We start from the raw sequence: 17927 nt of genomic DNA on the forward strand, positions 1-17927 counted from the left end.
GGGGGTGGAGGGTGTGTGTCAATTCCCTGCCCATAAAAGAGCACAGGTGGGGATGACAAACCTTCACCCCAAGCTCTATGAATACCCAAAGGGGCCTGCAGGGAACCCACAGGGCCTCAATGGCTCTCGGTTCGTGGGAGAGGATGTGGTGAGTCCCAGTCCGCCGCCAGCCGAAAACTCAAACTTTTCTTGGCCTGCACGGGAGGTGGAGGCCGTCCTCCTACCCTTGCAGTCCCTGGCTAAGGTTTTTCATGTCCTGCAGGAGATGAAGGAGGGACTGGAAAAGAAGCTCGGCACACCGTTAGGAGCCGTCACAGATTGGCTAAAGCGACGTGGCGCGAGTTCCTCTAGCCTGCAGAACGCAGTGGTACAGGTGAGTGAGGCCTGTGCCGTAGATGAAAGGGGAGGGCGGAGCGCAGCGGCAGCGGTCATGATCAGTACTGTTTGCCAGGCCACCCCGCCTCCTACACGAGATGCTGCCAAGATGACTGACATCGTGGCAGGGGAGCGGGAAAGGAGGCAGCTGGTGGATGTCGGCTGCCGAACAACCTTGCCCTGATTGCCGGCACCGGTCTTGCAGCCGTCTAAAGGGGTGCAGACGGCGAGGGGTCCCTCTTTTTCCCATAAGAGGACCCAAACCATCAGTGCACCCCAGAGAAAGAGGAGGACCCGGAAGAAGAAAAAGGGGGAACTCCTGACTAAGCGGAGCGTAAGCCCGTCTGCTTGAGGGCGCTGGAGGGTGCCATGAGCCCTCAGCTCAGCAGGCAAAGGGGCAGGGGTTTCCTGCTTGCTTCTGCTCCAACAAGGGTCGAGCTGGAGGGGGTCGGCCTTGCTACAACTGCAGCCGCTGTGGCTACGTCTGGAAGTGTTGTCCAGAGAGGACGTCCGAGTGGCAGGGACGTCGGGGCAGCACCCCCAGACCCTTTGCTTATATTTCCACAGGGCGGAGCCATGGATCCAAAGACATCAACTCCCTATCCTGGAGAGGACAGGCCCTTGTGGGACATGCTGCTGAGCCCCACGGGGCTCATCTGAGAGAGTGGCAATGTGGCAGGCAGCCAGGTCCCATGCCCTGCAGGAATGCCCCTTCTACATATATTCCAGGGGAGCAACCATGGGCTTCTCAGTACCTCCCCCGGGATGCTTGGTGGCAGCCTTCCTGGCTGATGATGGTGCCTCAGTTTCCTGCAGGGCTCCATGGGAGATGGAGTTCTCCACAGCCCTGTTGGGATCTGGGGTGGCTGCCAGAGGGTGCTGCATGGGTCCCTGAGCCGGCATGGACGACTCTGCAGCCCCACGTGGAAGTGCAATCAGAAAAAGGTGATCAAGCACCTGGAGCACTTCCGCGTGGGCTATAAAAGGGGCCAGCAACCACCACTCAGGAGCCAGAGTCGGGAGGTGGAGGATGAAGCTAGACAGGAGGAGTGGTGGTTCCAGAAGGAAGTGTTTTGTGTGCTTATTTGGACTGTGTTGTACCTGTGGGGTTCACAGGGAAGACGTGCCCCACAGGTGAAGAAAAATAAAGTCTTTGTGTGTTTTTACACGTGCCTCAATGTGAGTATCTGCCTGGTCGGGTGCAATATAGCACCTTATATCACACCAGGTAACATGACACAGCTCCTTGTCTGACAGCCAAGTGCTTCTGCTAACACAATTTCAGCTGCAGCTTCTGCCATTGTATTACATGTGTAACAAAAGCCACCAAAATTGTTAACTCTGTTAAATTATAGCATTAGAAACAAAGTGTCAGTCCACCAGAAATTTTTGAAAATCAAGCCTCTCACAAAGAAATGATATCTTGAGGAGGTGCTCATTCGAATTTCTGATGGCCCCTTTTTGTTGCATTCACAAAGATGTCTCATCTTGCCAGGCTTTTTGTTTCAGAATGCAGCAGATCCTGCGGTAAATAATTTTGAGAATGACACCATTGAATACTGCTGTCCTTGGCTGCTTGAAGGAGCAACTTACTGCTATGAAGTGCTGCACCCATTTTCTAAAAACTTCAGAAGTTTTCCCAGTTTTGTCCATCTCTCTTTCCCATCCTTGTCAAAACCCATATTAGTGATTGGTGTGTAAATATATATTTGGTTTGTTAACCAAAATATCTGCCTTTCCAAATTTGAATGTAATAAAAGTGCTATAACTTTAAAGAGTTAACCTATTAAAAACATGTTAAATACAGAACAGCTAATTTTCAAGTAATATATGCTGTCATATAATTTTCATATGTTGGAGACACTGCAGTATTTAAAACATCCTGTATTACATGACCTAAATGGTATGTTCTTTAGCTACTTCACATGGTAGATGATATGTGTGAAAACAATACCAAAAATAAGTATACTGAGATATTTTCTTTCTCAACAGAAATGGCTACCTCAGTTACGGTGCTATTTAAAGTTGACAGATATTTGTAAAAGAGTAACAGCAGAATAGTCTGTTTTGGCTTGTAAATGTGTTACCACAACTGAGCTTATGGTTTGCTGTCTTCAGGCTTATTTTAAGGCTGAAGGGACTTAAATTACCTAAGTATAATACTGTAAGTGTAATGTTTACAAAATATTTAATTAGCTTTTTAATGAAGGCCCAAGAATTGATTACCGATGACTGACTGTCCTTACATTTACCATGGTATATTATACTGTTCTTATTTGATCATATACAATATCATTAATATGACAGGTGATATACTAAGTCTTCAATATATAAGATATGTATTAAGACTAGGGTAATCTAAATGTTAGAATCAAGATGAAAATAAAAACTTGTAGTCACTTAGACAATTATTACTATTGATTTATTACTATTGCATATTTTACAAAGAGCATTACTTTGGATGACTTATAATATCTAAAAAACAATGTTTACATTGTAACTGCATGAAAAAACTTAAAAGTTCCACAAAGCCCAGTACAAATAGGAATCTAAGCTAATTTGAGCAGGCCTAACCAGTACTGAACTGTATCCACACCGCGATCCCCCCAACTAGAATGACAGGTAGTAATGGAATAAAAATAAAAATGCAGAATCTATTAAATTAAATAAAGGTTACAAAACCATGTATACATACAGTAAATATATGCATATTAGGGCTGTTAAACAGTAAAATATTTCATTGTGATTAATTGCAACATTTCCCTCAATTAATCATATGTTTAACCAATGTGGTTCAGCATTGTCCAATCCTGTGAATGCCACTGTACAACTTTGCTGCTCAAACTGTGAAGGATTGTGTCTTTCATATAAACCCTTGAAAAGTGACACAATTTTGCCATGTGAAGGTAATGTGTTAGAATTCACTGAATGATGTCTTTCAGTCCTGTATCTTCAACTAAACTATGAGTATAAAGATCTGCAGTCTGTTGCAATCCATTTTGCAATTAATCGCGGTCGTTGATATATGTTTTTATTTTTTCTTTCTTTTTTTTTTATTTATCGTGCATGGACAGGACACAACACAGAAAGTGCATAATGTGGAGTATTGATTGGCTGTCTGAATTAAGTATTGGTGTGCAGGTTGTCTTGACTCTGAGAAAGAATATTTAGAATTAAGGTGCTTCAGCCTTTCCAAATAATAAAAGTATGGTGCTAATAGAACTATAAGAAGCGTGACACTTATGCATTAAATAAGGATGTGTTAAGTTAACCGAACAAATGTAATCTAATATAGATATTAAGCTATAAGAATGTATTTCTTGTGCTATTAATGTAATGTACTGAACTAACTTTTATGTAAGTTATGATATTATATAAGCTATTGTAGCAGTAGGGGGCGCTAGAGCTCCCTTGAACCCTCAGATACCACTCCAAACACCAGGTAAAACTCCAATTATTATTTATTTTATAATAATAATGTGCACAAAGCACCCTCCACTCCACACTACACATACAATGCTCAATAATCAATCAATTCACCAATCCTCCTCTCCCAGACGCGTTGCCACCCTTCCACCCAGCTCAGCTCATCTGTCTGGGATTTCCCACAGTCCTTTATAGTCCTCGACCTGGAAGTGCTTCTGAGCCCTCAGTCCATATGATTATCCAGCACTTCCGGGTCAGGTAAAAACTTCTCTTTTTCTTCAGCCCGGAAGTATATCATTTCTTCTGTTCCCGTGAGTTGGGTTGTGAGTTGGGCTATACGGAAAATATAAATCCCTGGGCTGCCCTGCAGCGACTCCTGGCGGCCCTGACGTTATCCAGCAGGGCTGTGTATTAAAACTCCATAGTCCATGATGCCCTGCTGGAATTCGGGGCATCTCCACGTTGCAAGGAAGGCTCCATCTAGCGGCCTGGGGGTATTAGCCGGGATGAATGGCCGGCCATATCCCACACTATGTGCATACAAAAAGAATAAGGAAGTGAGTATTGTCTAAATCTGTTGTAGTTGCACACACTCTGTGACAGTTAGGATTGCTGCAACTGGTCTTGTGTATGTGCGGTGCTGATAAGGGTGTATTGCTTAAGATTGTGAGTGTGCTGACAATTTTTTTTCTCTGTAAGAAACACTGTGCGCTACTGCATGTTCCAATCCAGGATGTGACCACAAGCTATAGCAATCTATGTATGACCTCAAAATGAACTGCCATATTTCCTCTTTTTGTTTAATAAGCAAGCTGGTTATAAAAAGAGAGAAACTCCCTGCTGACAAGAGGCTGGCTGTCTGTAGCAAACTGAGCTGACAGGTGCTGCAGCCTTTCTGCTCACAAAGAATAAAGAAATTGCTTTTTACTTACATTGGTGTCCATCTCTTGTTGTTCCTGACTTTCAGTGACCACAACTCTATCAAAAACATATTTTATAAAAATAAACAATGCAGTGTGATCAGTGTAGATCATGTTTATTACATTGAGTACACAATACAGTTAAACTCATATACATGCTTCACCAACACACACCACACATGGCATGAATCTTGCTCCATAGTGTTTTTAAAATAATGTAGAATGTAAAAGGTGAAAAGTAAGCAATGTTTAGGAAAATACTCATGATATCATATCTATTGTGAAACCTCTCTCTGTATGTGTTTCAGTATGTCTGTCAGCACTGTCTATTAAAAATATGGCATAAGAAAATATGTTTGAGTATACATGTTTTGCCGACACTAGCGCATGATTTGAATCATGTCAGTTGCATACTAAAATCAGATGATTTCTGGGTTTATTGAGAGCTCTGCTTATATATCGGACACTTATCAAACTTTTGTGCAGAGCATGATTTGTTATAAGCCACTGTAGAATATAACTATTAAGGAAACAAAACAGCAGGGATGAAAGTAGGATATTATGCATCTGGAAATGTGAATTAGGGGTGCATTTGTGGAAAATGTTAAAACTCCACCAACAATAGAGTTAAGCAAATGGGAAACATATCCTTACCTGAAGAAAATAGTGCCAAGAAACTGTGTTAAAATATAATACATCCAGTTAACTTTTGTTGTCACGTCATGCTTCAGGAACTGGGAAGGGAAGTTTTCTTAAATCAAAATATTTGCTACTTTACAGTGGATACATATAGTAGGTTTTAAGGCTTTTGTTTTTATGGCTGGACCCAGGTCCCTTCAACTTCATTTTAAAATGCAAAACAGTTTTATTCATGTATATAAAAGCTTAACTTTAGAACACAGTTTTATGTGGCAAATAATATACACCATGATTGTGAAGAAATAACATCCAGTTCAAAAATACCAAACTTATCCTTAAACGTAAATGGAACCTAACAATTGTTCATTCCCACATGCCAGGAATAATTGACGGGGCAGATATTAACTCTTCAGCTGGCCAGATGACCTTATTCCACAACCTTTGCCTTGTCAAGGTGAAGTGGCTTCTTGTATCCTCTACAGAATCTGCTTACCAACTCTTCACCTGTACTGGAACAAAAAGAAAGGCTTGAACAATATTGGACATTAAGGTCAGCATCCGTCCATGTAGTTTTGTAGACAAGTACCCCTTTTACTAGCATGCATCTTGCTCTAATACCCTTGCCAAGTCTCACCCCACTAATGACCACATCGTTAGTAGACTTTCAAATGACCTCAGTACACCCTCAAGGCAATCAGTCAGATGAAGACTGCAAGCCCTTTAAATTCAATGGATGATCTCTTCCTTCAACATGTCTGGCTGTCATTTTAAACATCAGTGCAATCATATGCAAAATCCCTTCTGAACTGATTAATTTTTTGCACCATGAAATGGAATATTTCTTCTAATTCTGCATCATAACTTTCAGGAAGAAAAGCCTCAAGTAGTACTTTCCTAAAAAAGCTTCAGGCTGTAATACTTCACTTGCAGGCTTCCCACCAGCTCTTCATAGACTTCTCCAGGGAGATGTCAGTCATAACCAGGGAGTTCTTCATTGCCTAATGGAGTGACAGCTGTAAATGCTTCCCATTTATGCACATAGTTGAGAATATCTTCATTGGTTTAATTTGCCTCCATCAAAAAGATTGATGTAAGCTCCCCAAACCCCTCCAGAGGGTTGGAATGCTCTGTTGACAGCATCATACTCTGGAAACTCCTCCTTATTTTCTTCCAGAGCTCTTCTTGCCAACGACAGTACCATGATTTGGAAACACTGCACTATCTCACATCCAAGGTGAACCAACTGAGCATCCACATATGCCTTAACTTCATCTTTATTAGTTAAAATGGATGCTCCTCTTCCTATGAGAAATTGCTCTCCATCAGCATTGTAACTTGTTTTCCTAAAGCTTCAAACTTTTCAGTAAGCTTGTGGCAATCCTGTTTTTGCCTATGAGGCTCTTTAGGGTACGGTGACTGCAAAAAGGTCACATGGTGGTTCACTCAGACTGAAACCACCTTGCTGTGACTGTACCAAAACATTATTGAATATGGTCAGGTAAAAATGGAAAAAGCAATGTGGAATACTGTATTATTTATAGCTTGAAATATACCTAAGGCCTCAGATAGGACACCACTATGTAAAAACTCACTCAAAAAACTAGAAAGAGATGTCACAATGTGCAGTCCCAATAAGAATCTGACCTAATATGTTCATATTTAGCTAATACCAAACTGTAAACCCTGAGGTTGTGGGTTCAAATCATGCTACTGACACCTTGTGACCTTGAGCAAGTCACTTGACCTGCCTGTGCTCCAATTGGAAAACCAAAAGAAATGTAAGAAATTGAATCATAAATGTTGTAAGTCACCTTGGATAAAGGCGTCAGCCAAATAAGTAAATGTAAATTTATCTACCCCACCAATACTCTCAACAAGAAAGACAACTAATAAAAGAATTAAAGTAAAAATAGTGAACATAAAACAAGATTACTAAACAACTAAAAGTACAGCTTAAAAAAAAACCCACTTGTTTCGTTTTCACTTTGTTCCCTCATTTACCATGATGGTCATTATATTCTCTAATTTTAAGTCTGATGTTGTTTTATTACTCTCTCTTCTCTTTCAGATTTTATTTTTGTCAACTGTATCACGTACAGAAACTAACAAGTTACTGACCTCCTCAGAGGTGTGAGAGTCAGACACTTCAAAGTGCAGCTCTGCTCTCATTCTGTCATTTTCTTCTCCCAAACTCCTCCCTTAGTTGAAACAAAATATTTTATAGCAGGAAGTCACCTCATTACAGCTTTCCAGATTCTTTTCAGAACTTTGGTAAGTATACATTTGTCATGTTAGTGAAAAAGTAATTTTCTAATTTTACATCTATTTTATTTAATTAAAATACAGAAAGCTGGAAGAGGATTTTTAATCCATTTTATTTATCTTGCTATCCTGGCAGGTCACGAAACATACAATAAACATACATTTTTCGTTCAGGCATGCCAGCTATATCTTTTCAGGAACAAAAAAAATGAAGATTTGTCTCCTTGAGATGTTCATATTCACTGCAAACTAGTCATTTCATATATACAGTATAAAACATTTTACTTTTTTTATTTTACTTTTCTTACCAGTTCTTTCTTTCAAGATTGTATACAGATTATTAATACAACTCACTTACCATGGAAATTATTATACATAATAAATAAGGTTACTTCTGCTACCCTATAGTTCCAGTTTTATTTGTGGCCAGTTAATTACCTGTGAAGAGTTTGCAAAACATTCTCTTTGCCATTTTTAGGTTTTCTTTGGGTACTTTGCACAACTGATCATGCTAAAGCGGTACTTGTTTAGTTTATTGATTTCATAGGAATTACTTATAAACGCATTAAAGACATTTCAAGTTTTTCTCTCTGGTGCCTCTTGACTCAGCGATACAAGAAAATCCCACATATGATATTTGAATTATCCTGATGTCTAGTTTTGCAAGATGTTGAGTTTTCTGGGGTTCTCCCACATTTTTTGCCCTCTAGATTGAAACCATTTTTAGGCCATTTTTGTATGATATTTTCTCCAGTAAATTACGACCTAATGATAAAATGTAAACCAATAGGTGTTTTCAGCAAAAATCATCTGAAAGATGTGCATGTCACATCAACTAATCCAAGGGATTCACCCTCCAATGGAGTACAAGGAGTCATAGTTAGTCCTTTACACAAAAGTTTTTTAAAAATTGAGTTTGGTAATATGAGGCATGAATATAATATTTTTTATATTTGATTCTTTACTGGCTATCCTAGCCATCTAAGAGCCACCTAGAAGGTTAAAAAATGACAAATTTTACAGTTAATCATGTGGGATATCATTTGACTATTTCAAGGACACTGATTGTGAATATGTTATTTTTAACTATTGATCCTTTGCTATGGACCTAGCCCTGTATGGACCTCTATTGGAGAGTGTAAAATGACTAATTTCTATTACAATTATGAAAATTTAGACTTTAACACTTGTATTGATGCACACATTTTAATATTTCAAAATGTGACACAACTATTCTTGTTTATTATGTACTTCCACCTCGTGAAGTAAATCAATAAATTTCTTATGAACAACCCAAATTAGGGTGGCTTATGTGACTTCAAGAAAAGTTGCCAACTTGAAATTGACTGTGTGAGTGGCCAGTGATAGACTGGCACCATGTTTATGATTGGATTCCTGCCACCCTGTAACTGTAGATTTAGATGCACCATGAGTAAGCAAAAATGCAGTATGTTTATTTTTATATAGTTTTTATTAGAGATGGCACTGATATTTATAGACTTGATCAGTTTTTCTTCTTCTTAAACAAATTGCAATACTGATTTTATTCTTCTACTTTTTTGTTGAGACGAAGAGGATGGGTTATTTTAAATAATCCTGAAACTATTCAAAAAAAGCAAAACTTTCAAGTTTAACTAGTCATATTGTAATTTCATTTCTGCATTTTTAAGAAACGGTATTTCTTCTGCAGTTGACACTTGTTGGGTTACTTTTCTGGTTACCTTTTTTTAAGATCTTCTTCGTTGAACATGACCTCTGAGAATATTTACTGGGACATACAGCAAGGCCATAATATAAAAGGACAAGATGCAGGTATTGGTATTTGGCTTATTATACACTTTTCAAAATAGTCTTAACCTTATATTTTGCTTTCGCTGTGCAAATTAGGTTAACAGCCATAAACCCACATAATACAGTATCCTAAAATTTGAAAATCATCCTGTAGTTGCACTGTGTATAAAACCAAATCCATGCCAGTATAACCCTCATTTACTGAAGAGATTATCCTATTTTTAACATTCAAAATAATTTTGACAGACATTACATACACTTTATTATAGCAGAATTATGCACTTCAATTTAACTAAACTAAAGCTCAAGCAGGTAACCTAAACTAGCTAAAAAAATCTGAAAATGACAAGGGCGATCAAATTACTTTTTTCAATAATACAAATATTAACCTTTTCTATAGAATGAGTGCACCTGAAAACATATACATCCATATTATGGAGGGGTTGGTGAGATTATAACAAGTTGCAAAAACTACTAATAGCGAACATAAAGGTGTGTTTTAGGACTTTGCAGGCACTGTGGCCTTCCATGGACTGGGGTCAGTGGGTAGGTTCTAAAATCTTCTCAGCCCATTTCCAGATTGTGGGGTCCAAAAGCTCTCTTACTAGAATTGGGCAAAAGGATGAAAACAGGCCGGGATAGGATCGCAATCCATAACAGGGACCATTAAGTTGGATTTGCAAAGCTATTTAGTTATGACAAATGTTAGGAAATAACAGAAATGAAAAGCAAACTTTATTACAGCAACTCACAATTATGGATATCAGGTGAATGTGGCACTCAGATTGTAAATTACATTATCAGTAAATAGTGAATCATTTTAACCTGCACATAATATGTCAGTGAGGTTGGTTTAGCGTAAGGTTGTAAACAACTATTATGGTTACATCTTGCCTAAAGAAGAGGCCTGAGTTGCCTTCAAAGCTTGCATATTGTAATCTTTTTAGTTACGCAATATAAGGTGTCATTTTGCTTGACTTCTCATTACATACATAATGGCTAACGCTGTGCAATACCCTAGTACTACATTCGTTTACTCTAGATAACCTTTCATTTTTGTTAATTGCTTCCATTTTTTACTTTTACTGTAAGGAAGATAATTTCTTAGAAGCTGATGCATTGGTCCTTTTTCATTTACGCTGAAGCAGCTGGGAAGACTTCATAAAGCAGAAACTATCTGCTGATACAGAGGTCTTGGTGTGTGTGCAGCTCAACTTGGAAATGCAAAATTGCCCAGCCATATCCCCAAATAGCTCAAAAACTTACTACCCACCTGCTGGGGATCCATTAATTTATACCGAGGATGTTTGAGTCATCAGTAGCAGCAAAAGGATGTGAAAAAGAGGGAAAAAATACATCAATTTGGGGTAACCACTATCAAAGTAAAAATAAACAGTAAACTAATTTGTGCTTGAAGATACACATAAAGTTTTAAGATAAATAAGTTTGCCAATGCTTTTCATTGAGAGATTTAGAAAGTTGAAAACTTTGTACAGCGTGATCTGTTTAAGATATTTCAAGGCGAACTGAAGTGTCATGACAAGTTTCTTTTAAGATTAAGTGTGCTTTGAATAAAATAAGTCCACAGGGAGCCAAGTTGTTTCATGCTGGCAAGCCGACAGGCATGGCTATTACAGTACGTACTCCTCACATTCTATAGAAACACAAGGCAGACTCTCACAATATGCCAATTAATAGAACATAATTAATTTGATAGTCACATTTTTGAGACATTGGAGCAAACTGAGGCATTTGGAAAAACAACACACTTTGAGAATATATTAATTCAAGGCAACACCAATGATAACAAAAGACAAAAATAAAGTCATCTAAAATGGTTAAATCCACAGACACAAATGGTTCCAATAATAATAATAAACAGGAAATAAATAATGAATGACAATCATTAGCAGTACTTAATCTAGACATAAATGTCATTGTTACTATAAGAAAACTGATTGAATTAAACTCAAGTTATAAACCTTAAGTGACACGCATTATTAGTAGCATAATACCTGACTCTGAAAGTAACTGACAAGTCAGATGTTTTTTTAGTCATTCTGGTGTTTATTTATTTATTGGACTTTTGTAAAAAGTGAAATTTTCCTAGGGGGACAAGAAAAAATTCTTCCTAATCTAATCTAATCTAGCCAGTCTTTTCTGGGTTGAAAGCTATTTTTTTATTCTGATAAAGAATAACAAGCACATTAACAGCTACCTAAAATGCAAGATGAGGTTTTTGATAGTTTCAAAGGCTATTTATTTATTTATTTTGTTTGTTTATTTTTGTACTTTCCTTGTGGTTACTTTTTCTGGTGCAATCAGCAGATATTCCACAAATAAATGGTGCTTATGAAATCGAGACTTAGATGAATAAGTCTCGCTTGAATAAGCCTCATTTTCCAGTTGAGGAAAAAACATTTTAACCAGTGCAAAATGTTCCTTGTTAACTAAAAACAGGTTTAGACAAACCATGGTTATGGGCGCACTGGTGATATTTAAGCAACCTGAGAAAGGATCACAGAGAACATCTATAATGGTTTAAAAACCAAGGAAAAGAGCGTAATGAAAGCAGACTGAGTACCCATGACTCTTATTTATTTGTTATACAATACCATAGACGGTGGCGCTCTTTCTGCAGATGAATAAAATACTGTAATACATGATCTACAATAACACAAAAAGGAAATATTAAGAAAGAGACTGAGCAGAGTGAGAATCTACAGCAGAACGATTTCATTCTTAAATTCATTGCGGTTGCATATTTGTGCGATGTATAATTAAACGCTGATTGTTTTATTCAAAATTTTAAAAAGGTTTCCTTTGAATTGCCCAGATTTATTGTAAACATTCTTGTTTTTGAGAACCAGGTGCCACTGCTAACAATTATGTATTCATTAGCCATATGAGTGCTGTCAAATGTACTTGGCAACAAATAAAAATTATACAGAAGAGCATATTTATGAATTACAAAATATACATTTACTGCATATGCAAACATATATCGTGCATCTAGCAACCAAAAAGAAAACTAGCTTCTGTCACTAGTGGGCTGTGGTGCATAATAAAGACGCTCCTTCTAATGAGTTTACTTAGTAGAACTGGTCATACACTTCATAAAGGACTTAACTGTGTATTACTATTGTGGAATTTTTGTATTTTGCATAGGTCATTTCTAAAGAGTTTTAGAAGAAGAGCTTTAGACCTTTATTCACATGGATGTCATGCACCTGTTAGGTTTGGGAAACCTAATGAACATTATGTAGTGTCACTGTTACAACTCTTCAATTATTTGTCAAACTGGTGCCTTATCAAGATTCTCTGTACCATTATACAGAAACGTGCCATATGCTTACCAGAGAAACATATGCAAATCATCTGCGCAATGGTCAGGCATTTGACAATGCAAACAGACTTGACAATGACTTCAAATTAATTGCATTTAATTTATTTTCTTTTTGCAGATCTATAGGAAAATGTCAAGGGGTCTGTGCTGTCCTTTAAGTTTTTTTTACTGGTGATGTACAACCTCAACAAACAACCCAAAACATATTGTGCTTATGTATCACCAGTGAAACGAGAACAATAAACCATTATAAGAATAATAGAGATCAAATGTAAATAATTACTGAGGTATGCGATTGAGTCTGACCGATACAGGTTACTCTTTATTATTTGACAATATACATACAAATATTACTATGACATACAGTATATAAAAAATGATAAAGAAATTTTCTTCCAAATTATCATTTGCGCTTATGTTTTAAAAGCACTGTGTACTAAACGAGAGCCCACTTTAATAAGACTTTCAAGGTACACCTTAGTTGATCCTAAAATATTTTGAAGTGCAACTTAATAAAATGAGCTTGATCATGTCATTTTTGATTCCTCCCTTTCTTATTCTGCCCACATAAACCACATTAAGAAACTTTCTTACTTTAACCTTCATAACATATCTTGTGTTTGCTCCTTCCTCTTCTTTTCTAATGCTGAGAAACTTGTCCATGCTTTTATCACATCCCGCATCGATTATTGTAACTTGCTGCTGGCAGGTGCTCCTTCTAATCTTATATCTCAGCTCCAGCTTATTCAAAACTCAGCTGCAAGAGTCCTTACACGGACCAGCAGCAGCGAGCACATCACACCCATCCTGCTCCGCCTTCACTGGCTCCCTGTGTCTTACAGAATCGAATATAAAATCCTACTGATAACCTACAAAGCCTTAAACGACCTTGCGCCAAACTACATCAGTGATCTTCTCCATCACTATGTGCATGTCTGCCTACTAAGGTCCTCTGATTCTGGCAATCTTGTTGTGCCCCACAATAATCTACACTCCATGGGTGACAGGGCCTTCAGTTGTATAGCGCCCAGACTCTGGAATGACCTACCGAAATTAATCAGGTCAGCTGACTCCATGAATTCTTTTAAAAAACAACTCAAAACTCATCTTAACCTATGCTTGTGTGTTAGACCATCAATTATGTTGTCTGTTAGACTTTTTTCTCTGAATTTACTGTCTTAATCTTCTTAATTTATTTATCTGGTTAGTACAATGCTATATACTGTATACCCTGCCGTTCTATCTTAAACTCTGTGAAGTGCCTTGAACATGGGAAAGGCGCTATATAAATTAAATGTGTTATTATTATTATTTTTATTATTATTATTAAGAGCAACTTTTTTCAATAATTATCAATTTCAATATCATGAAACACACCTTCATAGAATGGTTTTTATTACTATATACCATGCCATAGCTGACAAAAATAAGCAATTGGACAAATGGTATAATTGAATATGTGAAATATTATCTGTTCTTGATGTTTTCAATTGACAGTATAACTTATTTTTTAACCATTTAATAATGTGAACATATCAGATTATTTTCATCTACAGTTTAGCTAAGATGGCAGGAACATTAAACAAAGGTAATCGTTCAGCTAAAAACAACAAAAAAATGCAATTGAAATGCAATTGTAAAGAATGGTGTAGTTTAAATGTAAGAAATGATGAATTCTTGGCATTTTAATATATTGGTTCATTTATAGTTTATGATGCTTCACAATTTTGTAATGAACATACCAGATTTCTATAATCTAGTGTCCCTCAACTTTCATTCCTCCAAGGTCCCCCCCAAGAACCACAACTTTATGTGAGGGATCCCCTAAACAGACCATGATATTTGCCTTTGTGTACATTTGATGCAATCTTGTTTGTGCTTGTTTTTGAACTACATTTATTACAAAAAACATATTTGCGCTAGTGTTATTGCACTACCTTGATTTCTTAAAGTATAATACAAAAAAAGTTATTTTTAATAGTTCCAGAATCTCTTAATCACAACAAAACATAAGTTGACATATTAGGCATAAGTAATAACGAGTAATTACCAAAATGCAGAATATCTCACTGTAGATGTTTTTGACAATAACAAAAGCTGCTTACTACTCACTTGGCTAAACTTTTATTTGTCAAATCATGTATAAAATGATAATGCATTTCTGGAAATGAAGAAATAAAAAGTAACAAAAAAAAGAAAAAAGTAAAGAAATAAAAGTAAAGTGTAGAATTGGTAGCAATAGGTTTTTTTATTCATAACTTAGTTATATAAGCTACTTCATCATCCTGTGAAGTCAGCACTGGAGTCAGCTTCCATCAGCGATAGCCACATTTAGCACAATTGGGAATGTAAATGTGTGTTCTCTCAACATACAACAATCCGGTCAGCAGAAAAGACAAAATCATTGTGTTGTGCGGTGTCAACACTCAGGTAAGCAATGGAAGAACGGCCAGTGAGCCTTGACACCTGTAGTTTTTAAAAGTGACTAGAGTAGAATCAGCATGTGTTCAGCTGAGTCTACGTAATGATTATGGCAAGTCTTTGGCATCATTCTAAAATACAAAATTTATTTCTCACAGAGTGGCATATCATCTACTTTTCACTTTTTCTTGTTTGGTCCCATTTCATTTTAACTATAAATTAGAAGCTGTGATATGCTGTGCAGTGCAGATAAACGTGAATGGATGCTGGAGATGCTTTTTTATGCTAGGTGTAAATGTGGCCCACCTAAATTATATACGGATACAATCTGTGAAACGAACATTAAAGGTTGTGTTTGAAAAACACTGGCAGTCATTGCACAATTAATATAACATATATTAGATATTTATGAAGCAATCTGATTTAAATAGATAAATTTGACCCTCCTGTTGTAGCTTCATTTGTAGTAATTTATCATTATTTTCAGTAATCTTGCAATCCCCTGGTAGTTTACTGAGGCCCCATAATGGGCTGCATTCCACTCTCTGAGTTAAGAACCGTTGCTGTAATTTAAGTGAAAGTCAAACTCTTTAATGCATCAACATTAGATATACTAAAAAACTCCTCTGATCCTCTACTCCAAATTTAGTTTCTCATTGAAGGGGAATTTTATGGACTTGCAATCCATAACATTGCCCTAAATGTCCTCTTCACCCAGTACAGAGCAGGATAAGAGGTGACACTTGTTTGCCTCAGTTGCCAAGTGTGTCTTGCACTAATCCTCTTTGGTGGAGTCAAAACTAGATGAAATAAACAAGGCATCTTGATAAAAGAGAGATTTACTCACTAAGCATGATTTGTGTAATAACCCCCCTGGGTATTCAACTATTTAATATGAAATATATTCAACATTAACAAAGTCTGAATGTAACTTTCCAGGAACACATTTCATTCACTACCATCAAATTAGAAACTTTGTTAAACAAAACCTGCCCAATTGTCCTCACTTCCCACCTTCCTCTATGCCAGAAAAAATATTGATCAGTCTCGAGGACTCAGACAGCATTTCTGTAATATATAAAACTATTTTACAGTCCCTCCCTTTCAAAGATCCAAGAGTACAGTAGGAAAAGGATCTCTCACTCAATATCTCAGAAAAGGAGTGGAGGATAGCAATGCACAGAATTCACTCGAGCTCGAGATGAGCAAAGCATACAATTATTCAACTTAAAATTATATATCGAGCCCATCTGTCTCATTTAAAATTGTCCAAAATGTTTCCAGGGAGAAATCCAACCTACGAACATTGCAATCAAGTTCCAGCCTTACTGGGTCACATGTTTTGGGCCTACACCAAATTAACATCAATCTGGACCAAAATCTTGAAATGCTTTTCAGACAGCCTTGGTGTCACAGACACTCCTAATCCACTAACAGCTGTGTTTGGTGTACTCCCAGATGGGCTTAAAAGGACAAACAAACTGTGATTGCCTTTGCTACACTATTTTACTAGACTATTATCTTGCTCAACTGGAAGAATCCTAACTTTTATATTTTAAGTCAGTGGGTAACTGATGTTATATACTATTTGAAACTGGAAAAAATCAAATTCTCACTTACAGGATCTGTACAAAACTTTTTCAAAACCAGGCAGGATTTAATCGATAACATTTTAGAATAAGTCTTTTAATTGAGGAAGCAGATTCTCTCCCCTCTTTTTTTCTCTATTTATTTTTATTCATTTATTAATTTACTTATTTTTACTAGTTTAATTTTTTACTCTGCTGGCCTAGCTCCCTTTCTCATGGATGGGGGTTGTTTTGTTTTTCAAACTTGACTTATTTGTATAATAATTTGACTTGACTAATTTGTATAATATTTGACTTATATGGAATGTTATTTGATTTTAATAAAATCCAAAAACAAAAAACAAAACAGTTTGAACCTGATATAATCTCTTCATGTTTTGTAAATGAAGCCTATTAAAAAGGCAACTGCAGTTGCATAACTGAGAAGTAACAAAAACATTTCATAATACTTCAGAATTAAACCTAGTGAAGAAGGTTCAGACTCTTCTGTAGATGATTCAATGAAGTTTTGACAGCATTGCAGGTTATGGATTCAGAGCTTGATCACCTGTTTAGCATAACTTCAGACCTGCTCACCAAGGAACTGTCATAGTTAACTGCTTACAAAAAAAAGAATAATAATGAGAAATCAAGTAGCCAGGTGACGGCATCTAGATATTTAAAAAGGATTAGGTAAAGAATTTACAGACAATTGCAGCAAGGTAAGGCTTTCATCATTCAAAGACAACAACCTAAATTAGGGTGGACAAGTAAGATGACAAATTGCTAATTTAACTAAATCTTTTCTGTGCAAGTCAAAAACCCTGTCAACTTAAATGGCAGATCTGAATTACACCAGAGTGTATGGCATAGATTATAATTATCTGAGTTACAAATATATGTCATATATAATATATAGTATACATACTGTATATGTTGTATTCTATGTACCTTTTGTGTGAGTTTGTCTCCCATTGGTATTGTTTCATTATCTTAATTTTGAGGACACAAGCAAATAAGAAGTTCATTATGCTATGTGCACATAACAATAAACATGAACTTGAATAAATGACAGCAAGATTGGTCTCTCTAATCTTAAAATTAATTAATTAAATTAAATTAATTTAATTAATTAATTAATTTAATTAATTTCAACACTGTTTTATTGTTCAAGAGGTT

At 36.7% G+C, this 17927-nt stretch overlaps 1 protein-coding gene across 1 annotated transcript in view; it reads left to right on the forward strand.

The window, feature by feature from the left end:
* The first annotated feature begins 7517 nt into the window (after positions 1-7517).
* The window catches only part of LOC114657639 (asialoglycoprotein receptor 2-like), a 77760-nt gene continuing 67350 nt past the window's right edge, over positions 7518-17927 (forward strand). Inside the window, exons 1-2 of the mRNA XM_028809514.2 lie at positions 7518-7631; positions 9355-9434. Coding sequence (XP_028665347.2) covers positions 9371-9434 — 64 coding nt within the window. The 5' untranslated portion in view covers positions 7518-7631; positions 9355-9370. The remainder of the gene's footprint in view (positions 7632-9354; positions 9435-17927) is intronic.

Source organism: Erpetoichthys calabaricus, chromosome 9, assembly GCF_900747795.2.
Source record: "Erpetoichthys calabaricus chromosome 9, fErpCal1.3, whole genome shotgun sequence".
In the NCBI taxonomy this organism is placed as follows: Eukaryota; Metazoa; Chordata; class Cladistia; order Polypteriformes; family Polypteridae; genus Erpetoichthys; species Erpetoichthys calabaricus.